At 45.0% G+C, this 26,393-nt stretch overlaps 2 protein-coding genes and 2 non-coding genes across 7 annotated transcripts in view; all 4 read right to left on the reverse strand.

Moving 5' to 3' along the window:
* The window catches only part of eogt (EGF domain-specific O-linked N-acetylglucosamine (GlcNAc) transferase), a 35,402-nt gene extending 20,610 nt beyond the window's left edge, over positions 1 to 14,792 (reverse strand). Inside the window, exons 1-18 of one of the 4 annotated variants that reach the window (XR_008414892.1) lie at positions 14,734 to 14,792; positions 13,571 to 13,774; positions 13,052 to 13,152; positions 12,622 to 12,730; positions 12,378 to 12,472; positions 12,214 to 12,318; positions 12,046 to 12,149; positions 11,882 to 11,985; positions 11,248 to 11,340; positions 11,085 to 11,156; positions 9,940 to 10,026; positions 6,537 to 6,605; positions 6,247 to 6,308; positions 6,037 to 6,156; positions 5,742 to 5,844; positions 5,520 to 5,672; positions 1,894 to 1,945; positions 692 to 794 (exon numbers count right to left, since the gene is read on the reverse strand). Coding sequence is in view for 1 of the 4 variants with exons in the window: in XM_053868871.1 (XP_053724846.1) it covers positions 5,526 to 5,672; positions 5,742 to 5,844; positions 6,037 to 6,156; positions 6,247 to 6,308; positions 6,537 to 6,605; positions 9,940 to 10,026; positions 11,085 to 11,156; positions 11,248 to 11,340; positions 11,882 to 11,985; positions 12,046 to 12,149; positions 12,214 to 12,318; positions 12,378 to 12,472; positions 12,622 to 12,730; positions 13,052 to 13,152; positions 13,571 to 13,765 (1,566 nt within the window). In the remaining 3 variants the exon portion in view is untranslated. Of the gene's footprint in view, positions 1 to 691; positions 795 to 1,893; positions 1,946 to 3,107; positions 5,673 to 5,741; positions 5,845 to 6,036; positions 6,157 to 6,246; positions 6,309 to 6,536; positions 6,606 to 9,939; positions 10,027 to 11,084; positions 11,157 to 11,247; positions 11,341 to 11,881; positions 11,986 to 12,045; positions 12,150 to 12,213; positions 12,319 to 12,377; positions 12,473 to 12,621; positions 12,731 to 13,051; positions 13,153 to 13,570; positions 13,775 to 14,733 lie in introns of those variants that run through there. The other 3 variants (XR_008414893.1, XR_008414891.1, XM_053868871.1) reach the window with 3 other exon arrangements.
* Positions 14,793 to 15,428: 636 nt separating this feature from the next.
* tmf1 (TATA element modulatory factor 1) lies at positions 15,429 to 24,853 on the reverse strand. The gene is made up of 17 exons (XM_053867929.1): positions 24,238 to 24,853; positions 21,442 to 22,796; positions 21,248 to 21,351; positions 20,468 to 20,594; positions 20,265 to 20,370; positions 19,929 to 20,071; positions 19,695 to 19,861; positions 19,348 to 19,504; positions 19,022 to 19,114; positions 18,792 to 18,948; positions 18,488 to 18,680; positions 16,956 to 17,025; positions 16,797 to 16,889; positions 16,494 to 16,607; positions 16,263 to 16,415; positions 16,049 to 16,174; positions 15,429 to 15,984 (listed from the first exon to the last, which is right to left on the reverse strand). The coding sequence occupies exons 1-17, from the start codon at positions 24,371 to 24,373 to the stop codon at positions 15,844 to 15,846; spliced, it is 3,435 nt and encodes a 1,144-aa protein (XP_053723904.1). The 5' UTR covers positions 24,374 to 24,853; the 3' UTR covers positions 15,429 to 15,843.
* Positions 17,431 to 17,503, reverse strand: trnar-acg (transfer RNA arginine (anticodon ACG)). Its single transcript has one exon. It is a non-coding gene; the product is annotated as a tRNA-Arg (tRNA).
* Positions 17,937 to 18,009, reverse strand: trnar-acg (transfer RNA arginine (anticodon ACG)). The gene has a single exon. It is a non-coding gene; the product is annotated as a tRNA-Arg (tRNA).
* Positions 24,854 to 26,393: the final 1,540 nt, after the last annotated feature.

The following is a 26,393-nucleotide window of genomic DNA, read 5'->3' on the forward strand; positions in this document are numbered from 1 at the left end:
ACGCTAATATTTCTGTTTCTGTTAAGTTATCACATCATAAATGATAACCTTGTGCACAGATTAATAAATAAATAAGTATAAAAAAACATTTTTTTTTTTTAAATAATATTTCCATCCATGGTCTGCGGTGCCCCAGACGGGTTTCCGAACCGAATCAGACTCCTGTCTCCACCAGCAGACAAAGCCCATGCAGGCGAATGAGGCTGATTCCTCTTATCCTCACATGATGCTGAATATTTGGATGTCTGCACCATCACCTCTTTGAAAGTAAATCACACAGTTAGGAGGGAAAGAGCTTCATCCGACTTCACACAACTTGGAAAACAAGGTGAAATTTGATCAAACCTCGTGCTTCCTGTCTACGCCAGAGTGTCGTCGGGATCTTTCATCTCTGAGTGCAGCGGCTAATGGAGGTAACAGCCTGTGGCACTTATCTGGTCTGTTTGTCCTCCGCATGCTCACAATTGAACCCGAAAATTTCATTTTCTGCTCTTTAACGTCCCGCCAGGTCTTAATGCTCTGGCAGAAACACCTTCCACAACAGAGGTGTCGGGTTTCCCGTCCACATCTGAAGAGTTGCAGTGCGGAGGAGAGGAAGCTGGCGTCGAATGTCTCGGTGGTCATGAGATCTCAGTGGAGTTTGCCCAGTGGAGGGGAACATTGAGGATATAGCTGCTTTAAAATTAAAGTTCCCCGCTTCATTCCAGATCAATACTCCTTCATTAATTCTTCCAGCAGAGTAGGGGCCCCCGGATGAGGCAGCTATTGATCAGCCAGTGGTGTGAAGTGTTTGTCTTTTTTGTAATAAAAGAGAAATTGGATTATGTTAACAAGCACAAATCACAACCAGCTGTATATGTCCAGTAATTAGGAGGGGAAGCTAACAAACGTGCTCCAACCAAGTTGCACAAACAACTGGGTGTTTAATAGCAACCTCTCCTTCCAGTCCAGTCGATTTTTCAGTCCGAATGAAAGAAGTTCAGCGGTGAATCCTGAGATCTAAGCACACGTTCATCCACCAGAGGCGGCCGCTCCATTAGGCGAACCAAGCCCAAAGATCCTCTGAACCCAGAGTTTAGAGTCTTTCCATAGCTCGACTTCAAGGCTGGCAAACTGAAGGAGCGTTCCACTAACACTGAAGAAGGTTTGGGTGACGCTACAACAACCCACTCGTACAGCAAGTACTGAAGAAATACAGTGAAATTTGCAGGGTTCGATGGTCATTTTAAAAGCTGCCCTCGTGAGCTATCGTAAATATTATTGAAATGATTCATCTTTTTAAGGTCATCAATATTCCAGCATCTGCCCACTCAGCTTCAGTTGGGAGAGCGTTCCACTTGTACTATAGCACATATCAAACAGTGAAGTCACAGTAGTAAGAGACTTCCACTCTGGAAAATTATTTTTACATTTAGAACATAATCTTAAGATCATTTCATTGCATTTTTTTCTCTTATTTGTCCACTGGAGCGTTCAGCTGGTACCAGAGCACAGATGATGACACAGCACAGCCAGAGGATTTAGGTTTAAAGACTCAACACAACAGGAGTCATTGTTGTCATATTGTGATTTTCAACAGTTCTGCAGTCATTTTCTTATAAAAATTAAGTATTTGAACCAGGAGAGCAGACACCAGGATAGGGCCGGTACCAAACCGCATCATGCAGCCCAAACTAGTGTTTGTTCTACACAATCCTCCAAATATTGCTGTTATTTCAGTGAGACTTCTTGAAGCTCTTCAACTACGCAACTGTTGTGGTGCGTTCCACGTCTCTGTGCTGGTTTTCCAAACCACAGAGGGGAAGATTTCCTAAACTGAAGTCTCATTAAACCCCGAAAATCTGTCACAACGGGGGTGCACCTTCATTGAATGAGGAATATCATCACACTTACATGCACCAGGGTTGTCTCCAGCGATGGACCTGCGTCTTCAGTCAAGTTTGAGCTGAAAAAGACAAAGAGAGACCATTGATTTCCAGCTGCCATGAAGGTTAATGAGAGCAGACATATTGGATCCTGCACAGAGAGTCTTCATTTCTTTTACAGGGTCACTGGCTGTAACCTGAGCGGGGCCATAAATAGTGTCCATTCTAGACGGGCTCAGCATCTGTCAATACGCCCAAAGTTCAGACACAACATCCGCACAACATCAGGAAGAATGACGACAAATGTGTGATGCAGGTCCGGGGCGGTCCGCGACCCGCTCCGTCCACCAAAGCTCTCCTCAAAATAGAGCTCGAGCGGTGAAGTGGAAGCGCTGATGGCCTCATTTGTGATGCTGCACTGCCCCCACGTGGCAATTGGGCGCAACTTTTCATCTCTTTTGAGGTCACCCAGATTTATGACGGTGACAGGACAAAGTGAACCAGTGGCCTTTCGCGAAAGCCTTTTTCCTCCGAAGACCTGAACCCAGTAAAATAATGAAGGCAGCCGCAGAAGCACGTCTGACATCAGCAGGAACAAGACAGAAGCTGTTTTCGTTGCGTGGTCAAGGTCACGCAGAGATGAAAACAGGGTTTACACATCCTTTGTTTTTCGCTGACCTTTTCAGGGAACTCAATTTCTTTCTCAATTTCCTTCAGAATTGAAGCAAAAGAGAGTGAGCAACATGCGTGTTTCTTTTATTCCAATTATTCATGTATGACACAGAATCCTAGATAATCACATGTCATTATCAGGATCTGTTCGTTGAAGCAATGTGTCTCCGTTTATGACACTGTCAAAAATGAGGTTGGGTCGTTGGCGCAGCAGCTGGAGTGGAGAGGCCAAGATGCCGCCCTCTTCAGTGTGTCCTGTGTCACCCCAAGGCACCTCTGCTAATCTCTACTAGTCGCTTTGAAAAATGCTTTGAAATACTTTGAAAAATAGTTGGGATAACATGCGAATGGAAACAGAAATACAATCAAATCCACATAACTTAACTGGTAACTATTGTAAAAACTTAAATGTAATCTATAGTGTCACATGGGCAGTGTCACCAGGAGCATCATTTGGTAGAGCTTGGTCGGTCTTCACATTGCCCAAAAAATACACAAGATCATTTTCCCCAACACTTTTTTATTTCCAGAAAAAGCTAGTATTCATTTTTCAAAGGTGGTACAAACGTCGACCTAAAACAGTCATGACATTTCAATTGACACTCAAAGAAACAGTATTTCCTCATGATCCCCGGCAATGCAGAAAGACGACCTTAGATCATTTTCAAACACAGCTAAATCACAGGTCACGTGAAGCTACGACAGCTGGGTCACACATAAAACCTCTGTTAAAGTGCAAAGAACAACACATAAGCACCAGTTTAGATCAGTGAAACCAAAGAAGTCAGATAGAATGACATTGTTCCTGTGACTTAAGGTCCCTTTATGTGCCACACCTTGGACACGTCATGCTCCTTATCTTACCACAATAACTGGCACGCGATACACTCTTATTACGACTGGCTCATCCAGTTCACTCAGTCATCAACAAACAATAAAACATCGTCAACAAAGACTCAACTAAGAGCAGTGCTTTCCAGACTGTCAGAGAATGGTTGAATGGCTAATGAATTAATGAAATGCCATTTGCATTTATGAATAAATTATTATGATGATTTAGAAGAAGTGACTTTAAAAAGTACGCATAGTACATAGTAAAGTATTAAAAAGTATATATATATATATATATATATGATACTTTTTAATTTAAAAATGTTAAAGTCTGCAATGTACGTTGAAAAGTGGGTGGTGAAAAGGCAGCTCACCTCTGTTCTTGGTTGTAAATTGAGTACAACATTTTGAGCAGGGTGTGTATTTCAGATTGAACATATAGTTGCTGTTTAGGGGCGACTGAGACGGTCGACGGTTCCAGATTCTTCATCCCTTCCAGGTTTGAGAGGACAGCTGACGGTGAGACCTCAGCTGGCCATCAACAGCACCTTATCATTTAGCAGAAGAAACTGCTACCTTCATGTCTGTCACTAAAGCACTGAGTGAGCTGCTCATTCGCTTGTCACATACGAAGACGCTGGTCCGACACAGATCTGACGAGGCGTCCCTTGTCAGGAGCGGCGTCGCAGCAGCTGCTCGTTAGCCGAGTTTGTTGGTGGGGATTTAACCGGCTCGAACATCAGAAACATCTTATTGTGCGGCAGATGTCTCTCGTGAGTCACGTGACTGTGGGTTTGGTCATCAAACCAGAGGACAGATTAAGGTGAAATCTGCTGGTCCCATAAACGCCTTCAAATGTGTTTGTCGACTCAAACATATGGAAATGTTCCACTCACATTTCCAGAACTAAAGGTGTTCATAAAAAGCCTTTTTTCTGTTCGAATGCAGGCAAATTTGTTTCATAAAAGCTCCTGAGACTGGAGCCACATGGCAGGTGAGAGAATATAGTTTCTGATTAAGCCACGTGATCGTAGCGAGCTGGCGTCCTCACAGTCAGATTCATTTAAATTCCACTTCTGAAGGAAACTTCTCTTGGCTCACGCACCATCAGGCGACAAACTTGGCTGTTTAAAGGGATGACAGTGGCTGATGAGAGGCGGGGCCTGGTGCAGCAGAGAAGCTTGTGGCACACAGGACACCAGCAACACATGGAGGGTTTTGCTTCTGGTTTTGTGCTTGAAGTGTTTGCCTCCTGGTTTTGTGCTTGAAGTGTTCACCCTAACTGAGGCGGAGAGTGGGCGGAGACTGGTCCAGGCTCTTTCTGGGGTCCGGTCCATATTGGCAGAAAAATCTCACAGGTAAACAAACCAGTCGACGTCTATCTCTGGCTGAATGCAGTCATGAGGAACTGCAGACTAGGTCATTGGTCCTTAAAATCAGCTGACATCAGCCACTTCAACAAGCTGGGTTTGAAATTGATCGAACTACAGAGTGCATAATTAATCACTCGCAATTAATGAAATGATATTTTTCCAGGATAATCACATTTATGTTGGATCATAATCAGGGTGGTGGTTTTCTGTGCTGCCAACCAGATGTTTTTTTTGTTGTTTTTTTCACAATTTAAACAAATCCCACTGCGTCTCCTTCATCTCAGGTGTTTTGGTTATAAAGAAACAATGCATAATACATTCACACCAAATGAATCTCAATGAACACACTAATGTCCCAGTAACCCCAGAACCTGATTATAGTATGAGTCAGTGCACATTACGTTTCTTTCACAGATCATTCTTCGGTCGCCAATTCCTGGTGCACCTCTTTATACACTGTGATGTCATAACCAAAGCATCCATGACTAAATGAGAATGTCCTGATCTTTAGATTCAACTTGAATGAGATTAAGTGTGATTGAAACAATATAAAAACTACATTTTTTAATCAAGTCACTATATCTATTGTGGTCTAGGATGTAATTATTGAATTGATCTGTGTTTTCTTATGTCCCATCTCTGTGGAGCTCCAGTGAAAGACTCAACTTGTGCATGTCTGGCAGGAAAGTGCTGTTTACATTTGTGCTTTTCTGTCACAGATAGCTGCTGCGCTTATTTAACCATCAAGCTGCTGGTGTTTTTTGCACATTCCACTCACACGGCATTAAAGCTCCTCACGACCTCGACGTCGCTTCCACTTGGGATGCTGTGTGACGTAGGATGCTGCGTCCAGCACCAAGCGCATGAACTCCTCCACGTCGAAGGAGTAGTTGGTGAACTTGGGGTGCTCCTCAAAGACGGGGTGGTGACCCTGAGACAAGCGTTTTGAGCGAGGTTGTGGAGTCAGAATGAAGTTTGGCGCAGCTCTGGTCTCTCCTACCTTGTCTTGTGGGTAGAGTTTGTCCATTTTCTGCCAAGTCACGTAGCGGATCCCCCGCAGCCGAGCCAGATCCAGATAGCACCTCTCATCCTGACAATTATATCTGGAAGGGATGGATACGGAACATTTATCTCCAGCTGTCTGACTCACTTGGGCTCCTTTCTTCTCTCTTCACCTACTCTTCCCTCCCGTTGTGGCCAGGTGAGAGATATGCCAAAGAAGGAAACTCTGCAGCTATAAAAAGAGCCCGGAGGATCTCCCACACACACACACAGACATAAACGGTGTCACTCACAGCTCGAAGATGACAGCCCAGTCAGGGAGGAAGAGGAGGTGTGTGAGGCCCGCTCCGTGCATCCCAATAAAAATGTCAGAGTTGCGGGTGATCTTCAGCTGCTCAAGGAAGGGAACATCCCTAAAGGACGGGCACCGCAGCGACACATCAATCATCTTCAGCGTCACTGCGCTGCTCGGTGGAAGTTCCTGGATGTGTGCGGTAACTCACCTGTATTTGTAGTCCACAACTTTGACCTCCAGCAGGGGCACAGTCTTGAGCGCGTTCACAAGCTGGAAAAACATGATGATGATCAATGTGAACGAGCGCGGCGAATAAATCACCAAGAGCCGTATCCACTCCTACTGTTTACGGCAAATAAGGTTTTAAAGCAGCACTTAACAGACACGGACGGTAAATCGATGGCTCGGGGGAGGGAGTTTTACATAGAAATAGGAGCGAGGAGGAAGGATGGAGGTGGGGAGCCAGGCTGGCTGCTCCGTGAGGAGAAGGAAACTCACCTCCACGTGGTTCAATATTCGTCTGTATTCCGTGCTGCGCAGTAGCAGGGTGACACGTACGCGGCCCTGCTAAAACAGAGACGCACCTCGTCATCCATCATGTCAAGACAGGAGAGCAGGAAAAGCACAGCGTTTGTTAACCCGCTTCGCGGACTGATGTCACAGACGACAGGAAGTGACACGCATGAATGAAGCGACTCCTTTGACTGGGATAGCTCCTAGGAGGATGTTCAGCGTGGTGGAAAGTGAAAGTGAACCTCTGAGAGCATTTGTCTTGACAAGTTTTTCAGTTTACCTTCTAGACTCCGAGTACGGGCGACGTCTTCGCGATCAACACCTCATAGTCACCTGCTTTCTGACCGTCACTTATTTTTCCACGCCAGTAACTTTTATTGACATTTCCTATGTCAGATTTGCTTTTACTATTAGCGTGTCTATCTCTCAAAACCACACTTAAACTGTCTGAAAACCTCATCCCAAGTTCCAGTCTGTATTCTCATGAATAAATCCTTATATAAACCAAAAAAGAATGCATACTCCAATTGGTTTCCTTCTCTCTCATTCAGCAATTTCGGTTGGTGATAAAACACCACACGTTAACATCTCCTGGCTTCCTCAAAAGGTAGCAAGAACAGCAAAGAGCAAGAAGAAGACCCAAACGATCCTGTTAGATGAAGACCATGGTGCATATAAAAATAATGCTGGATAACAAGGTGACTTAATAAACCACATCACCGACTTCGTTTGCACAACAATGACAAGATCATGCTGTACGTGTCTGAAACAACGCCCATCACACACCTGGGCAGGTAGAGGCACTCAAGGTATTGAAGCAAGTGAAAACCGATGTTTTCAACGCAGTGTCAGTGTCCAAGGTGCGGTCAGCGATTTCAGTGACACCTCACATTTTTAAACTAACAACACAATCTGGTGGCTTCTGAAAATTAGGGCACTGTCTCATGAACTGCAACCCGGTTTCAGAATACCTAATCTACCCATTTTGAAGACCACAGAGGGCTGCTCATCCCCTGATCTCAGGTCGCAGAGGTGAGGTGGAGTGAGCTCATGGACACGGTTATAGTTGAGGGGAAAACGTTTCAGATGGGTCTTGCAGAGCACAAGGAGCCAGTACGTGTGATGCGGTCCAGTTGTAGGTGAGGGACAAAAATGCAAATGCAAAGTAAAAGATGCATGAAATATCTTTCAGAATTATTTGACCAAGCACAGAGAAGCCGTTTTCCTTCCAAATTTCAACCCTGATGTCGACTGCAGGTCACATTTACATGAGGAGACTATGAGTCCAGAGAGGAGAGGATTACCTTCAGACGCTTGGGCAGGTTTCATGACCTCACGTTGTGTTGTGAGAGCTTCAAGATTGTCACAGTGGATCAGGATGAAAGACACTTTCTTAATACCGCCCCTGCTGCACACAGCAGGACACGTCAGTGACCTGTGACGACTCATGCTGGAGCGACTTCTGTTTCCAACAGAGCTCTCGGGGCGAACCACAGTGGCCGATTCCCAAAACAGTATTTCAAGACTAATCCAATTGAATGACAATTAATCCCACCACTCACTTTCAATCATTCCCTTCTCTCACTGAAGACGTAATGACTGCTTCAGACTCCATTAGTCAGTCATCACCAAATGGACGGACTACTATTTTTCACATGAATTATCAAATCAGTGTTGTTAAGCGTCCTGATGCCTGTATATGCACAATCTTTTACTGCCACCTTGTGTCTTAAAAGGGTACCGCAAGGGCGAAAAGACTGAATAACTGAAATGTCAATTATGATTAGACCCCAACTGCCACTATATTTTTAGGTCTTTATTGCTGCGAGCTCCATTTCAAGCAGCTGTTCAGTCCCAACGAGGGGTCGGACAGGGGCTGAGGAGTGGTGGAGACAGATGAGTAGAACACAATGGAGGAGAAGAGCAACAACAGTCCCCGGCTGAGCCATTAATCTTGGAGTGAAAGGAGAGGCTGGGGAGAGGGTTCGGGGCGAGCAGATCCCTCATTCATTTGAGGGTGGAGGGAGCACTCTGAAAAGCCTCTTAACATTTACCTGTGACAGTGGTGACGGTAACGAGCAAACTCTTCAAACAGGACAGTGAGCGTGGACAACAGAAGCACCGATTGTTGTCTTTGTTTCACAGAAAAGGTGAATTTTTCCAATGAGAGGACACAACAGATTTCACATTTTACTGTTTCTGACACTTGGAATCAGACTGTTGTGTTTTCTCCAAATTTTAAGTTGTGATTTTCTCACATCTTTTAACTTTGTATTCACATTCATATTATTGTTAAAAATGTCATCTGAGTCATGTCTGGACGACTAAGCTTCTCTCTAAGAGAGAGTGTAGACAGGACTTTGCGTCACTAGAAAGCTGGTGACCTCAGGTGAGAGGAGAAAACCCACTGGCCAGTGGAGAGCTTTGTCTTCTGGCTCAGCTCTTTCTTCACCTGAGATACAGTCTAAGTTCTTTGAGTCTGAAGAACCTGCACAGATCCATCAGTCCATCTCCCTCACCTTGGTATATGACAAGGGTTATAATAGAAGCAACCAGGGATGGTCCAATCGACTGGTCACCAACCGTGATCGACCGATTTCAGCGTGATCGTTGAAGGTCGATCACTACCTGTCATTGCCAATCACAACGTGTAACAGCCGCTGCTCTGATTTTTTGCCTCCTTGAGGAGGTTTATAAAAACGTGTCTGAATTCAAATGATTGCTATCGGCGATTGGTGGTGATCGGCAGCAAAAACCGTGATCGGAGCATCCCTAGAAGCAACACAACAGCCGTCCACCTAGTAATGCAAGACATGTTTTCAGGCCTTTGTTCCAACTTCATTACCATAGTACTGTTTAGAAGAAATAAAACGGAACAGAGCGCGGAGCGGAGAGACAGAGGGGAACGTTTTGACATTTTCTGAATTGGTAGAAGTAAAAACACTAGTTTTTGAGAGAAGTAAATTTGTAGTAAGTAGTAAATTTCCGTTTCTTCATATGTACAGCAGGAATGCGTAACTGAATTCCTCAAGCAATGGACTTCAGTTATTATGATGTTTCTTTCAGGATGTTTCTGCGAATAACACAGCAAAAACAGTCACCACCTCTGTGATGTGTTATGTTTTATCCGTGTGTTTTGTTTGTTTCCACATTGTTTTAATACGTTTGGTCACATGAGAGTTCATTTCTAAAAAGAGATCATTTTTCTAATGGAGAGGCAGCTCTCATTTAAGATGTGGCGCAAGCCACGCTAGTTCAGAAGTGGTGGAAAACCTGTCTTTGATAATCTGGCTTCCTTCAATCTCTCATATGAAAAATGTGGAGGTTGCTTTGGATCTGTTTCAGACTATTTGACAGATAAATATAGTCATGTGGAGAGCCTCTGTACCTCGGGATCTTCCTCCGGGACCTTTAGCCGGTGGAGCAGGTGTTGAGAGAAGGCTCTGAACAGTCCTTCACTTCGGCAGTCGGAGATCTGATGGAGAACAAAACCATTCAAGTAACCCCTTGGGTGACGGAGTCACAAATTTAAACCATCACGCCATTTATGCAAGACAATCTATAAACATGATGTCTGTTGTGGTTACTACTTTACACGAGCAGGTGGCAGACACCTGTAGCTTCAATCTGAGCAACATTAGAGGGCATGTTGTTATGGAAGCCTGGAGGAAGTAAAAGTTTGAAAACAGACGCTGGTCATGGGAGACACAGGTGGTTCTAGTTATGCAGTAGGAGCAAAAAAGAGAGCGAAAGAACGAATTAGATTAGATTCAGAAGAGAAATGTTCACACTACATACAGTTAAACAGAAAGTTACGGTTGTCAGCAATGATTCTCTGTGTAGCAGCAGCACATTCGTTCGCCGTGACAGCACCACAAGAAGCACATTCTGCAGCCAATTCATGGTCGTAGCACCATGACGAAAACAGGGGAAACAGCAGCAGACATGGACAAAGCATCAGGAGAAAATACTGCGCAAACAGCAATGGATACAGCAGTGGGCTTCACGGTCCTGCTGTTAAAGTTAGTGATGATGCCCGGCCATCATCATCATCTTTGGTGCTTGAGAGGTGAGGATGAATATCACTAGTGAATTGTATATCTGTAAAAGTTCAGTCGTTCACTTTGGCTGGCGCCTGGTGATGTCACCATATGCACATTAGATGAGTGAATTCAGTCCCATCCTAAATTTGGGTCACACTGAAGACTCATCTCTATTACAGTATGCCTCCACCTCAAACACTTTTGGTGATAAAGCTTCTCAAAACAGTGATATCAAAAGTGGAATATTTCATTGAAAGTCGAGAGCCAAGGTGACACAAATCTCACACGATATGCATCACTTCAATCACTTCAGTGGACAGTGGAGATTACAGCGGCATCATCTTTATCGTACCACCCTTGATATTGTCATTTAAATAACACCAACCTACTACAGGATTTACCACATAAATATTTGCACATGGAACACACTTTACAACACAACGAGCACGAACAAACACATGAGGTTTCCCTGCACATGTGTCACACTTACAAGAGGCGTGTTGTAGAAGAGGCCATATCTCATCCTTGGCAGGAGGGAGAAGACGGCGTCTCTGAAACACACCTGAGAGGGGACAGAAGTCGCACGTTGGGTCGCAACCATCACTCCTTTCGACAGTAACGGCCAGTAAATAAGAATACAGTCCAGTACTTACTCTTTTAGAATCATAGGTCTTCAGATGGATGACGTCATGCTGGGAAAAGGCCTTCCAGGTTTCAGTGAACAAATCTCCATATTCATACAAGCTCTGGAGGAGAAATAGCGACAGTCACATGGATCGACGGGAAAACCTCGATGAAATCAGAAAAGGGGTGCAGTAGCGGGACTCTCTGATGAGGAGTGTCAGGAGCACCTTCAAAACATAACCAACTCGGTACCGTCATCAGTTAACGAAGAATACCCAATTATTATTAGTGTTTATTTACCTGTCTTTGTATTTTATTTTGACTGGTTAACACTCCCTAAAATGAAGCAACACAATGTCATCTACGAGGAGCTGCATGGATGGTGAGTCACAAACAATGGACGCAGTGTGACAGGGTCCAGGCTAAAACGTGGATAGCGTACCATCTTTTGCGCCCTGGTTTCACGCTTTCATTGACTCACTCGACTCTTAACCTCAGCTCAGCTCCAGCACTAGCTCAAAACTTCCGAGTGCCACATCTGGTCTCAGGAACGCTTCAAGTGCAGACCATGCTGCAAGAACTTCAGCATAGTGATGAATCATCCCTGATCACTTCTGAGCGGGCGCAGGTGCTAAACCTAGAGCGGGGGGTGCGGGCGCTCACCGTGTCCCACATGACGATATTGACGTCCGTGCTGAAGGAGTTGTTGATGTGCTGGGTGACATAGAGGTTGAGGAAGTCACAGAAGTGGTGGTACATGTTCACCCCTGCACGACAGAACACGTTAGCCATCTTGTCGCATCTGTTACAAACGCCATTGTACTGACCCGTATCCAGCTTCATGAAAACCGTCGGCTTCTCGACGATGATGTCGCAGTGTTCGTCCTGAACAGGAAAATCCAACTCAGTGTACGCTTCAAACTCTGCGTACCTGAAGTAAACACAAAGAAGTCAGCACCTAAGGAGTGTGTGGATACATGTCTGTAGCGTCTCACCATGACTGCAAGGGGCTCTTGTGACCCCTCTCAGCGGTCAGAGCTTCTCTGTTGAGCATGCAGTGACCGCCGATCTCACCCACCCGAACAAAATCCTCCTTGTATCTGAGGAAAGAGGACAGAGTGTAAGACATGAAGCGTCTTCACCAAAAACACATCTGTACCTCTCGTGACTTCTTCTGGGAGAGCGCAAGTCCAGGTAGAGGTTGGTAGCTTTACAGAACCTGGTGTGACTGGTGCACCTCAGAGACGAACCGCCCTGAAATATGGTGAGAAATATTCACTCCAACTGGCCTTCACTGCTCTTTTGCGACACATTGTTTCCAGAATTGTCCTCCTGAGTGCACACCCGACGACTTCCTGTTGACTCAGCGGGCTCGTGGGAACTGAGGAAATGAGCCACCTTACCGGCTGTCTGGCCTTGCACAGAGTTTTGAGTTCGGAGAGTCGCTCCTGGACGTAGCCAAAGTCAGCCTGCTTCCACAAAACCTCGCTGGCTGCCTCCAGAGAGTGAGCCCTTACAAGAGAGAGATGCAAGTATTCAACATTTCCAGATACCTACAGGAGGGTGACTTGTATATACATATATATATCTATGTAGTATATTGTACATAGTCAGTCTATTACACAGTCATAAACTCCAATAATAATGAAAGTACAAGTAAACATGAGGAACGTCTCCAGAATTGTCATCATGAAAGGGTTAATTTCCATGAATGCAGTTTTACAAGGCATCTGAACGCTTTCATCGTACGTGTCCAACACTATGAGACATGAACCATGTGCCATGACAAAACATCAGCGAAACGGACTGAGAGTTAGCGAGTGGAGGACTCACCATCCACGATCCACTCTCGAGCAGACCGGGTAACTGAAGCGCTTCTCTGGATCACAGTTCTTCTCATAACCCCAGCACAAGGACGAGTCGGCCACCGCATCCTGGGTTAGACGTTAAATAGAATGGTGAGCTGTGAAACCACCGGATTGACTCTGGCAGGCGGTTTGGACTCATGACGTGGAGTTGGACCGAGAATGTCGGAGACGAGGAAGACAACAAACGATGATGGTGATACGAACAGTGGAACAGGTACAGCATCTTCAGTGCATGACCAATCTGTGTAGAAAGAGCTGAGCCAGACGACAAACCTTTCCACGAACTGGTCTATTTCTCCTCCACCTGCAGTCAACTGTACCTCTCCTGTTATTGTCCAGGAAATATCTTTTTTTCTCAAAAGGAATTTTTCAGGATAAGACCTCTGCCAACCAAAACATTTCCCAACATTTGTTGTTTTTTTTTACTTCCTGAAAGTGCCATTTCCCACATCAGTCACAGAAAAGGACTAAAGCCACGTCTCACCTTGTAGGGGCAGTGAGGGTCCAGCCGACACTGTTTGGCGAGCTTCTTGTTGTTGTGGAGGAAGTACGGTACGTGTTCTGGTGGGAGAGGGAGCCCACTGTAATCTAACTCAACCCTCTCTGCAGCCACAGAGGAAGACAAGAGCAGGGCGAGTGAGAGCAGCATAGTCTGAAGACAGGGGAGGCAGCTGCTCATCGAAGGAACCTGTCGGGAGAGAAGAGGAAACACAGGAAGTGAAGTGGTAGTGATAGCTGGGAATCTGGTTAGTACGAAAGCATCACTTGAAGTTTGGAAATATGAAGTTAGTGTCCAGCGATGAGGAGAGATTATCCATTGAACGGTCTGCATAAGGTTCTACACAGCCCAGAAAGAGGCAGCTTGTGGCCTCTTAAACGTGACTGAAAGTCAACTGTGAGGGTGTGAATGAACAGGGCCACAAATCTCTGAGGCCTATTCCTAAGACTTCGACCTGTGATACCACCAGTTGCATTGAACAAACAGTTAGAGGAAACAGGAAAAGTCAGTTATAAAGAGATGAGAGTTTTGGGTCACATGACTTGAGACTTTTTCCCCCTTCTCTTTACTGAACATAATTACTATGTAGTAACTCATAGCGCAGATGATAAATCGATAGCTCCTCAAATCAGCAAACAGTTAACAAAATTGCCATTATTTAAGATGACGTCATCGGAAGGAATTTTAAACTGACTTGGCAAGTTGAATAAGGCGATGGATGGAGCGTTTAAAACCAACTGGTGTCGTTTAATGCTGTTTAAATTGTCACTGGTGAATATCAACAGTTAGCTTAACGATGCTGTTTCACGCTAACAACGAACTTACAGAAGGAGATGAATGAAGTTGCTTGAAGGTGTGTGACTTCTTGACGTACATTTTAATTGATTATGTTGATACCGGGGGTGGAATTTCAGGGCAACTTGATGACTAAATGTGGTTTAAAGCCCATGAGTTCTGTTAATGTGGTAGATTTGGTGGGTCGTTTTTACAAAGCAGGTAATTTATGCGACTGTGTCCAGGCGACAGAGGAGTTCAGGCAGCGACCCGTAAATGTTCCGCAGAACCTAATCTAGTGAAAGGAACCGAGCTTGGTTTGCGTCGCTGTGTGACTCGGTGTAGAATAGAAGTGAAGGAGAAGTCGGTTTTACCTCGTTTAACGGTCTCCCGGTCTCCAGACTGAAGCGCTCCTGCAGCCGGTGGTCGCCATAACACCGGAAGCCATATACGGGCATGTGATACAGACATACCGCCAGCAGGGGGCGGCGTGCACCACAAAAGGATTAACAGTGATTTGTTTTTTTTAGAAAACGTTTGGAAAATAGACGGCTATAAAGATGTTTCCCTTCGATATTGAACAAAGACAAGATGGATGAAGCCGCAAAAAAACTGATTTTGAGTTCCCTCATCTTGTTTGTCTTTCTTCAAAACCGCTTGAAATTAAGAGAATATTTTCATCATGTGCTGTATATGTTTACTGGTTTGTCAAAAAAGGTACATCATTGTATTATTATGCAAATCATTTCCTCAATCAGTGTCAATGCTGTTGTAATTTATATTTAAGTAATTACTCTCCTACAAATCAAACTGCTCTCAAAGAACTATGTGCAATAACAAATTGTTCACGTTTACATCCAGATGAGTGCCACTTTCTGTTATTAGGCTCTTTTTACTGCTGCCACTTGTGTATATATTATTTATTACTACCTACTTGCTTGATTGTTTTGATTTTTTTTTTTCACATTGTTTGCACCAAGGGAGTAGCGCTCAAATCTCATTGTACACTGTACAAGGACAATAAAGGCTATTCTATTCAATTCTATTTATTTTCCTCCTCACAAACCAAACTGAAAGAACCAACCACCACCTGAATATATGTTTATTTCTTCACATATTAATCTTGCCTAGAAGATTCCCACAGAAACATTTGTGACCAAGCGGAGAAAGCAACATAATTATATCTGTACATATTATAATTTATGAAGAACCTCTGATCATGAAGAAAACAGGGAGCATGTTCTAAAGTGCAAAAAGCCTCTTCTAATCTTTGATACATGTCAAACTGAGTGAAAAGTCCCCTAAGAGTTACATCAGAACCATTGAATCCTGACTGTTCTCTATTCTTCATAGAGAATTTACTCATCCAAACCCAGGTTAAATACGTGACAGGATGGAAAACAGGATAAATTAAGATTTCATAAAATGATTTGATAGCTCGGATGTGCAGCGGTGGCGATATGGTTGAACCCAAAATATCGTTCTTATTTCTGATTCTTCAGCAGTTCGTCGATCTGAGTTTTGTACATGTTTTTCACGTCCTCGAGGTCCAGCCTCAGCTCCTCAGCCTCCTCTGCCTTCTCCCCGTACATTTGTAGGATGGTGTTGTGTCTCTGCTCCAGGTCCTGAGAGTGGAGTCACAAACTTTCAGGAGACGTTCTTGATGAGAGCAAGATAAAGAACACAAACCTTCAGCTGAACTTTCAACTTAGGGATCTCCTTCACTTTCTCCTCCATGTCATCATTCTGATTGGTGAGTCTCACCAGCTCCTCTGACATCACCGACCGACTTCTCTCCAGAATGGAGATCTCGAGCTGCAACCACAAGACTCATTCATCTCCGATGTTGACAAAGACTTGTCAAAGATGTTGTATTCTGGAATACATGGAATATATGTTTGACCTGCAGCTGAACGATCTCTCCTTCTCTCAGCTTCAGTTGAGACTGGAGGTTCTCGATAATGCTGGAGCCTCCAGAGAGCCGGGCGGCCTCGTACAGGTTGGTGCTGCTCATGGACACGGACATGCCACCAAGTGACTGGTCTAACATGTCATCCTGAAGACCAAAGATGAGAAGTAGATTAAGTAGGTGTTCTGTCCATCATCTTACGGTAGTGTGGGGTATTCCCAGCACCTGTGAGTAGATGGAGGTGTGAAGACCAGCATTGTCCACCCCGCTGATAGAGCTGGAGCGGGACAGGGTTGGTGTCGACGAAGCTGGAGGCTCAAGAGTTGTCATCTTCCGCTCCTTCAGAGAAAAGAATATTCATCATTAGGACACGATTGAGCTCCCAGTCTGGGGACAGTCAGAGAGCAGAGCAGGGCACCTGACAACCTTGTTTTAGCTGTTGCCCTCATAGAGATATTTTTGAGACAATTCACTCATAAGATAAAATGTACTGCAACACCAGCTAAAAAAATTGAAATGTGTGCCAACCTTCTCTTTCAATGCCTCCTGTGCCAGATAGCATTTCTTTTTCTCTTGCTCCACCTTCATCTTCTCCATCTCCAGTTGATTAGTGAGAAGCAGCTGTTGGAGGACAACAACACTGGTCAGCAACAGGGCACTTCAGGAGGACATCAACAAGAAAAAGACCTTTTCTTTCTTTGCTTCTTCAAGCATCCGGCTATGGTCTCCACGAAGGTTTTCCAATTCCACACGCTCTCTGAGGAAACAGAAAAAAAGCTCAGACAGTGAATTTAAAACAGGTGTGTTAAAGGTCCCACCAAAGGGTCATTTGTTGTCCTTAAACAGCTGTCATGAGTCATCAAATGTGTCACAGAATGACTTCTTGACAAGCGCCCATCAGTCATGTGAAAAGTCATAGCAGATGTAAATCTAGCAATAATTCCTAAACACTAAGGGCTTTTATTGTCATCCATCATGCATAACGTCAAAACTCATTGTTCAACCAGTTCCTGATGATTGACATTTATGTTTCCAGCCTCTGTATAAAACAGCTTCAGTTAAACTTGAAAGACATCTATCACTAATTTACAATTGTGTGAGCAGCACAGCGCGCCAGCAGGTTGTGTAACAGATGTTAGTTTCTCAAAGAGCAAAAGATTCACGAGCCAGCCAGGAGTCGAACCTAGAATCTTCTGATCCGTAGTCAGACGCGTTATCCATTGCGCCACTGGCCCGTTGACGCTTCCAAACCAACAAAAGTTTTCATCACAAAGGCCACTCCTGCATGGTCACCCCTCCCCCCCACAAAAGCCCCTTATATCCCCCGAAACACAATAGGCCACAAAACTGCGACAATAGGATACAGCCAGACACACCAGGAAGTGATCAGGTCACCATGAGGCATGGCAGGAACACAGTCAAGACCTACCAAGGCAAACATTTTTTTCACGAGTGCCTGCTTTTGAATAAAAGTGTAAACAAACATCAGCGATAACAGTGTGTATACAACACATACTTATATTAGGTTATAGCACAATGCCAGTTGAAAACAAAATTGAAACAATTCCTTTTAAAATGACTGAACGAAGCTGTTATCTTGAATGAGTCTCGTTGGCTGCAAAGTTAGTGTCTTTTGTAGTGGCCAGGATTTTTAGGGGTAAAAGGGACCGAGCCAGCCAGGAGTCGAACCTAGAATCTTCTGATCCGTAGTCAGACGCGTTATCCATTGCGCCACTGGCCCACAAGGAACACAACACTTCAGTCTAAACCAGGCTCCTCCCCACCAAAGAGTCCACCACGGTATCACTCAAACACGAAAGAGGCTGATATGAAGATTAAGACTCAAAACTAAACACAAAATTCAGTACACCAGTGGAATTGTTTTCTTTGAGCAATCAAGCCTTCACGCCAAGCTTTAAGCTAGGGGGACGCCTGGGTGTCCTGAGGACTCACAGAGCGGATATCTCTTCTGAAGGATCAGACAGAGCCAGAGACAGCAGAGTCAAAATCATTTGTTGCTTTAACAGACTTCCACAGTAGAAAAAAGGCTACAAATCTGCCTTGTCAAGAATACTCTGCTTCCTTGTTAAACGGTATGCAGACAGGTGTATCATCTCTAGCAGGCCTCAGGGGTCAGGTGTCATCTTCCTCATTCAATCCCCAGTCGTTCATATTTTTGGTATTTCCAAATACAAACTGCCGAGAACCTCCATCCTTACCTGGAAATCTCATCTTCAACCTTTTCCCTCTTGCTCTTCTCAGTCTCAAAACCCGCCATTAGTCTTGCCTTCTCCTGACGAAGCAGGGAATTCTGGGAGTCCAGAGCGGCCAGCTGGGATTTCATTGACAGAAGCTCCTCACTGGCTGAGCGCTCCTTCTCTACTGCAACAGCCAGCTGAGTCTGGGCATCAGCTGTAGACCAAAGAGCAAAGCAGAGTCAGAGGTCACTTTAAGAAGAAACTCCAGCTAGTGTCCAACACCACGCCTGCCACTTCTGCCACATTGACAAATGTTTTTCCTTACTGAGCCTATCTGAGATGTTCTTCTCCAGTTTTTCCCATGATGCTGTTTGTCCACCCAGCGAAGCCTGTAAGTTCTCTATTTGGCGCAGTAGCGGTCTTGTTGCAGAGGTCACGCTCTGACTGAGCTCCTGGTTCCTGGTCTCTGCCTCCTGCAGCCTCTGTGGCACAAAAAAAGGGATTTTTGATGTCAAGTCATTTAAATAACCGAAAGCCAAGCCGACGTTGAGCTACCTGTTGCAGCTCGCCAATCTCCTCTCGTAAATAATCTTCTTTCCGAGCCTGCTGCTGCTCAGCCCTCTGCAGCGCCATCCTCAGGTCAGCCACCTGAACAGCAAATTGGCAGGTGAAAAAGAGAGCGGTTTGGTGTGTTACTGTCAGGTGGAACGGGAGAGTCAGTTAAGATTGACTCAGCACAGCTCATCAGGATCGCAAGTGAACAGATAATGAACTTTAAGTTAAACTACTTCTCGTGTTTGATACATGATCGACATACACCATCCAAAGTGTGGCAAATACAAGCTTATGATGGTGTAATTGCACAGCAGTGTCAGTGTCACCTGATTGGCCAGGGCCTCCTGCTGCATCCGGGCCTCCTCCTGGGCCTTCTCCAGAGCCAGACTCAGCTGCTCCTTGGCCTGCGTCTCTCGGCTCAGAGCGACCTCCTCCACCTCACTGGCTCTGCTGGCATTTACTTTGTGCAGCTCTGCCAGCTCCCTAGTGAGAGACGCAGATGAATCAGCATCATCTTGATTCATGGTATTTGCATGCGTGGAATGTGACTGACTCGCTTCACCACATAAGAAAAACACTCAGTGACGAGTGCAACAAATGATCCACAGAGGAAGCAGACAGTGCAGTGGTGAGGCAGTTCTCTACAGTGTAATCTCGAACCATCATTATTCACCTGTAAGAGTTGTCTAATGCGGCCTGGACACTTCGGTTCTTCTCCTGCAGCTCCTCAGCATCTGCCTGCAGCCCTCGTACCTCCTTCTCCTGCTTTTCGACCACAGCGTTCAACTTCTTGATATTCTCTCTGTGCTGTTTCTCCAGCTCCTCCTTCCCATCGAGAACCTGAAGACAGGAGAAGAGTCACACCACAGACACACCCACAAATGGATTTAACAAAACACTTTCAGACCTGCTGCAGGTGTTTCAGCTCGTCCTCCAGCTCCTTCATTTTCTTGTGCTGCTTGATCAACTTCGTGTCACTTTCCTTCTCCTTTACACGAAGTTTCTTGATGATGTTGCTGTGCTGTAGCTGCTGCTTGGACAACTTCTCGCCTGAAGGTTCAATAGGTTTGTCTTTAACTCAAAATATTTGTTGTTCTTATGTCAAACATATTTCAAATTGTTGCTTTTGTGTTATTAGCTGTCTGCCGCTCTGGAATCATGTTCATTTACACCCTTAAATTCCACGCTTCTGGAGAACTTACTTTGCATCTACTGACATTAGAACAAGAATGCTGAGGTTTACCTTCTTCCAGCAGGCCTCTGATCTGCTCCTCCTTCTCCCTGATGAGCTCCATGGTATCCATGGAGTTCAGTCTTGAGGCCAGTTCTTCTCTCAGGCCTCTGATCTCCTGTGGAATGAAAGAAACCATTAACATTAGCAGCATTTAATTAATAAGAAAGGAAGCGGGTGTGAACTCATGAAAGAAGATGGTGAGTCACTGCTACCTTTTTGGCAATGTCACGTTCTTTGCAGGCCAGTTGAGCCTTTCTCTCCGTCTCTGCGATTCGCTGCGTGAACTCATCCTTCAGTGACTGAACTGTGGAGCTCTCCTCTTTCAGGCTGATCACTTCACTGGAAGAGGAAAGCAGAACACAATAGCTGATTCAGTACATCTACTGTAGCAGTTGAGTTGTCAATGTTAAGAATGGTACTTCATAGTACAGTGTACATTGCGGTTATCTTTCCGGTTTGGTCAACTTTTGTTGACTGGGATGAGGGTGTTGACGAAGAGAATGCAGCTGATGTCTGAGCATCGGCATTAGTGAAAGATAAGCTTGAAACAACGGCAGTGGTCACTGCCAGGGTGTACTGCATTGTTTAGAGACTCAGTTATTAGAGTTGGAAGAGTTAGAGGTGAACATATTAAGGTTGTTATTTGGAGACACTGGAAGAGACTAGATCAGAAATAAAGGACATGTGAAGAGGACAGACAGTGATTTAATGAATGTAAAAATATCAAAAACAATAATGTACTAATAAGAAAACATAATAATGACACGATCCTATCTTCCATACTAAAAGGAAAATTATATATATATATATATATATATATATATATATATATATATATATATATATATATATATATATATATATATAAAACAGGGGAGTGATCCCTATTGGTCTAACACCAAGATTAGAAATGCAGGTCAACTTGCAAACTCATTTGTCATGTGTTGCTATCTTTTTAAATCTGATTACTGTGATGGTACTGTGAAACTCACTCTTTCAGATTGTCACACGTCTCCTCCAGTTGGGCCTTGTCTTTGCTCACTGCCAGGAGCTGAGACTCTCTCTTTTCCAGACGTCCCGTCAGCTCATCGATAATCTGCAGTGGGGAGGAAACAGAGGGGAATGACTCACAAAGAACATCCATGATTGGAAAGACATTGGGAATCTATTGTAGATGCACTCTTACCTTCTGAAGTTCCAGGATCTGAACTGTCGAAACACTTTTCATCTCTTCTGTTATCGGGGGGACGGGAAGCTCATCTGCTTTCAAAGTGGAATCAAGTAGTGACGAGGTCGAGTTAGAGTCCTGCTCCAACAACACTTCAGGCTGCTCACTGTTCACAGGTGTAGCACTGCGTCCACTCTCCTCCATCTCATCCAGTGACTGCTGCCTCACGCTCTCCGGAAAGTCTTCTTCCTCGTCTTGCTCAATTACTTTTCCCTCCGGTGGATTGTCATGCTTGGGACACACAGCTGGTGACACCACTGTCATGGAGGCAGACGCAGAGGTGACGGATGCCAACGTCCTACTGGTGGGGATTTCATCGTCCGAGTTAATCTCACTAACACTCCGGCTGTCCAGCGACTGCACACTAAAGGAATCAATGCGCTCAAAGGCGTCCGATGAGGATCCACAGCTCTCTGTGAGTTTGGTGTAATCCTCCAGGCGAGGGAAATCTCCGCAGGTGGAGGCGGATAGGAGCTGGAACGAGCCTTGCATCAGGTGCAGACCACCCTTTCCCTCCCCAGTCTCTTGTCTGGAGCTTGCTGAACTCTCACTCATCACACTCTCGTGGTCTAGCACTTCGATGTCACTGGTTGTAGACGTTCCTGAGGAGAATGCGCTGACAGGTGGGGACGGTGTGTCACTTTGCCGGTCTTCTGACTTTGAGTCTTTTTGATCCAAAAGTGTTTCTTTAGCAGATTGAGCAGCCGATTCACTCTGACGACTGTAGCCTTTAGGCTCCAGAGAAACGGAAGAGGGTCCAGAAGAACTAGGTGGATGTTGCTGGGCTTCATGCTGGACTGCTGATTGCTCTTCTGCGATCTTGGCGTCCACAGAATCCCCAGGTACAGCATCTGGCCTTGCTCTGCTTGGACTGTCACTTTCAGGCAGCTCAGCAGCAGTCGCAACAGGACAAACTGGCTGGAGGATAATTGTGTCAGGGTAACCATGGGAAATCTCCGACTCGCCTGGTGGGTTGTCAATCATGTCATCAGTCTTGTTCTCATATTCTTCTGTCACCTGCAGTTCACTCTGAATTTGTGGCTGCCTGGTTTTCTTTTCCTTCTTCTGGGGTCGTGTCTGAGATTTAGTTGGCGGTACAGACACCACTGGATCTCTGGGAGCACTTTGCTCATCCCCGGGGGATAGAAAGGCACTAAAGAAGTTCTCGGACTCGTCCACAACAGTGCGGGTAACAGGAGTAGTGATGGCCTCAGAGGAGGCGGGAGGAGTGACAGGCTCTTCTTCTGGAGGTGATTCCCACTGCGTCATTCCCCACCCTCCACTTAAAGACAGTTTTCCTGGCAACGTCACGTCTGCAAAAGAGACAGCACGCGTGTTAAGAATGTCGTCAAAAACTGAGGTCACCTGTGGTGCGTGTGTGTACCGCTGGCAACCTGTCGAGGGTGTATTCCAGCCTCTCACCCAATGAGGCTACAGCACTCCCCACGACTTTGAACAGGACTAAGCGGTGGTTAACTGAAGATTAACTCAACTAATCATAAGCATCAATATGAGAATGACTGCCATATAGAAGGGAAATGAAGAACTGAATCCATAGAATGAGTATTCCATTACCCCCCCATCAACAGACATGACTTAGACGCTCTCAAAACAACTACTGTCATACAATTTAAAATGACTAGTTGAACAACTTTCATTTTTTTGAGCAATAGTATGAAGCAGTCAACCAACCTCTCCAAACCTACAGGACACAATGGAAACAAGAGTGTATCTGAACGTCTGAAAACCCTTTCCCCAAAAACATTTTCACCTTTCAACATCTAAAATATCCGCCATTCATTATAAAGATGGGCTGGAAAATATTAAAGGTCATTCAACAATCGATGAAATGATGTTTCAGTTCTGTGGTGGATTTGGATCTGGAGTCACATCCACTTGTGAAGACGACATCACCCCTGAACAGACTTGTGTCAACAGGAGAAAGCATAAGATTCAAGGCAAGCAATGGACTGGAGCAACCAGCAACTCGTTCAACGGTGCGATAAAGAGTATAGAATCTGAGGCACTGCGGATCGGAGTGTGCACAAAAACCTCAATCACAAACTTAGCAGATTGTGGTGGACTTGAAGATCACAAAAACCATTGGGGGAGTTTAAGCTCGACCTGGATGATGGGCAAGAGCTTGAGAGACCAGACAACCGACATGACTGCAATATAGGCAGACACACTATAAGTTCTTGTGCGCTGCTTCTCAGACCGAGAGACAACTTCCACGCTTGGAAGAGAGTCAGTCATGTGTTCTATCCACTATGCATACTGTACATTGGGAGTCAGGTGGAAGTCAGGGAGCTACGGTGGATCAGAAGCAACTGCAGTGTCCTGCTCCTCCACCTTACAAACCTGGATCAGAGGCGGAACAACAGATGGCAGATGGATAATAAATGAACTATCACGTCATGCTAGGGTGGACAAACATGAACAGACTGTATATAGACCTTGTTTAACATGAGGTCAGTAGACTGACTGAGGCTATTCACACAACTTCAACAAAGTGCCCAGAATATGTTTCAAGTTTTAAGATGGAATGAACCCAATTACTAGAGACATGGTAATCGCTGACAGAGCGGCCCATGGTGGATCATCACATTGCTGTGAGCTTCACCGGGCCACCTACTTTTGTGATGTCGTGAAAATACGAGATGTAAAAATACCACAGCACATACACACATGCTTTTAGACGTACATTAGTGCAATCGTACAGTCTAACCCAAGAACTGTTGGCACAGTACTCACCATCATAGGGTTTAATCGTAATATCCCCCCATTGGTCCTCTTCTTTGATATCCAGAACTCGATCGATGGACTTCTGAGCTGTTGTCAACGCTTGTTTGGCGAAGGTCGACAGGTGAGAGGCGTTGAACCAACTCATCTTGGCTTTTAAATCGAGCTAGGCTAGCTGCAAATTCAAGACCTGTCAGAAAGACCTGGAAAATTGCGAAGGACACAGAATTCACTGCGTTCTCAGAATAAAAGCGTCTACATGTTTCGGTATAAATCCATGAGCCAAAATAAAGAGGAAAGTTGGATCCACAGACGCCCTGCTGGCAGAAGCTAATGTACAGGGAAATCCTGGGTACAGTTACAGCTCGCTCAAACACCACCTAATGTTGACGATTTAACTCGAGAAATGAGTAGGAATCTTCGGCTTAGATTCGCCAAACGTCCATCATCATCTAGTCGAACGATACCCGTTGTCAAAGGCGACTTTCCCCTTCACTTGTTGGAGGCGTCATCGTTTGTTTTGGTCGCTCTCAACTTGTAGCCAGTTAGCATTAGCATTGCTGCTTCCTTTCCACGTAGCAGCGTGACGTCACACAGGGCGTGCATTTTCTGACGACCATACTCGAGCTCTGTGACTGAGTTAAATAGGTGAATGTTTACGTCGACTCTAGTTTAGATGGGACTTGTTGTCTTGGTTTTGTGTGTGTGTTGTGTTTTGTTTTATATCCTCTAACTGTTTTGTGAAACGGATTTTCACTTTAAACAGTTTCTTAAGGTCTTTTAAAAGATTGCAACACCTATTAAACTACAATGGCGTTAACATGAGACAGTAAATAAAATAATCATCAAACATAGCTCCACCTCTCTCCTTTGCAACTTGCTGCAAGAGACGGGGGCCTCCAGTGCTTCACAACTTACCTGTAGACAAACGATCAGTCAAACAGTCAGTATCGGACCGTGAATTAGCCTCTATATGTTATGGGAGGAAATTGGAGTGCGCAGAGGAAACCCACAGAGGGAGCATCTGACTACATGAGTTGGTTTGAGACGTCTCAAGAGGCAATAAAATGTGAAAGCGTGACTAGATTTCATGATATCAATGCTGACTTTTTGAGCGCCGCTATTGACACAAATGTGACTTTGACACTCACGTCAGCTGATCTGAACAGTTATTTTTAGCAGTGTAAACATGAGGGAGTGAGAACCTGCTCCGCATGCAGCTGAGGTTTCATCTGGTGAAGTTGAAGGTGGAGCACATGTCAACAATAATGTCACGTGTGGAGCGTTCACCTGAACAAAAGTGAACAGCCACTTCACCTGTCTGTGTCGCCATGGACCTGCACTGCCGTCTGATCCATGAGAAACATTCCACTTTGACGTCTTCCATCCTGTGTCACCTTGAAAACATCCTGGTCGACATTTGGTTGTCAGGCAAAGTTAATCATCGACTCCAGAGTTTGAAGTTGATGCTCCATCTACCCATGTACTTGGATGTCTCTGGTGAGACTATTCGATCCACTGCATGTCACATTATAAATTGCATTGTTATTGAGTGGGTGGTGCACATGCTTGAAGATGTGGTATCAATTATTGATGCTTGTGTTCGTTCCACTCGATTCCTGTCTGGTAAGAAGCTGATTCACAATGACAGGGTGTCAAACGTGTGGTGCTAGAGTCATTTATCATAAAGTCTATAATAAAGTGCAGTGCTTAGGTGACTAACTAATCTCTGCATTGATATCCAGAAATTTATTTGATACGTGATACAATTTTCAAAAAAGGTGTTTAAAAATAATTGACATGGAAAACAGACTGACAGATGAATACTCAACTAAATAAAATTATATATATATATACATCCATCCATCGTAGCCCTCTTATCCGTTGCCAGGTCGCGGGGGCAGCAGCTTCAGGAGGTCACGTCAAACGCCCTTCTCCCGAGCGACATCCACCAGCTCCGACTGGGGGATCCCGAGACGCTCCCAGGCCAGCGTAGAGATATAATCTCTCAACCTGGTCCTGGGTCGACCCCTCGGTCTCCTCCCAGCTGGTCGTGTCTGGAACAGCTCCAAAGGGAGGCGTCCAGAGGGCATCCTGATGAGATGCCCGAACCACCTCAACTGACTCCTCTCAATGTGAGAAGCAGCGGCTCTACTCCGAGCCTCTCC

This window comes from Synchiropus splendidus, chromosome 6 (assembly GCF_027744825.2).
Source record: "Synchiropus splendidus isolate RoL2022-P1 chromosome 6, RoL_Sspl_1.0, whole genome shotgun sequence".
Classification (NCBI taxonomy): domain Eukaryota; kingdom Metazoa; phylum Chordata; class Actinopteri; order Syngnathiformes; family Callionymidae; genus Synchiropus; species Synchiropus splendidus.

Coding starts and splice junctions, on each gene's coding strand:
- tmf1 (XM_053867929.1), bottom strand. CDS start 24,373: ATGAGTTGGTTCAACGCCTCTCACCTGTCGACCTTCGCCAAACAAGCG. Junction 20,595..21,247: donor ACGTGTGACAATCTGAAAGA/GTGAGTTTCACA, acceptor TTCCTCTTCCAG/TGAAGTGATCAGCCTGAAAG. Junction 17,026..18,487: donor GTTGAAGATGAGATTTCCAG/GTAAGGATGGAG, acceptor CTGTTTCCTCAG/AGAGCGTGTGGAATTGGAAA.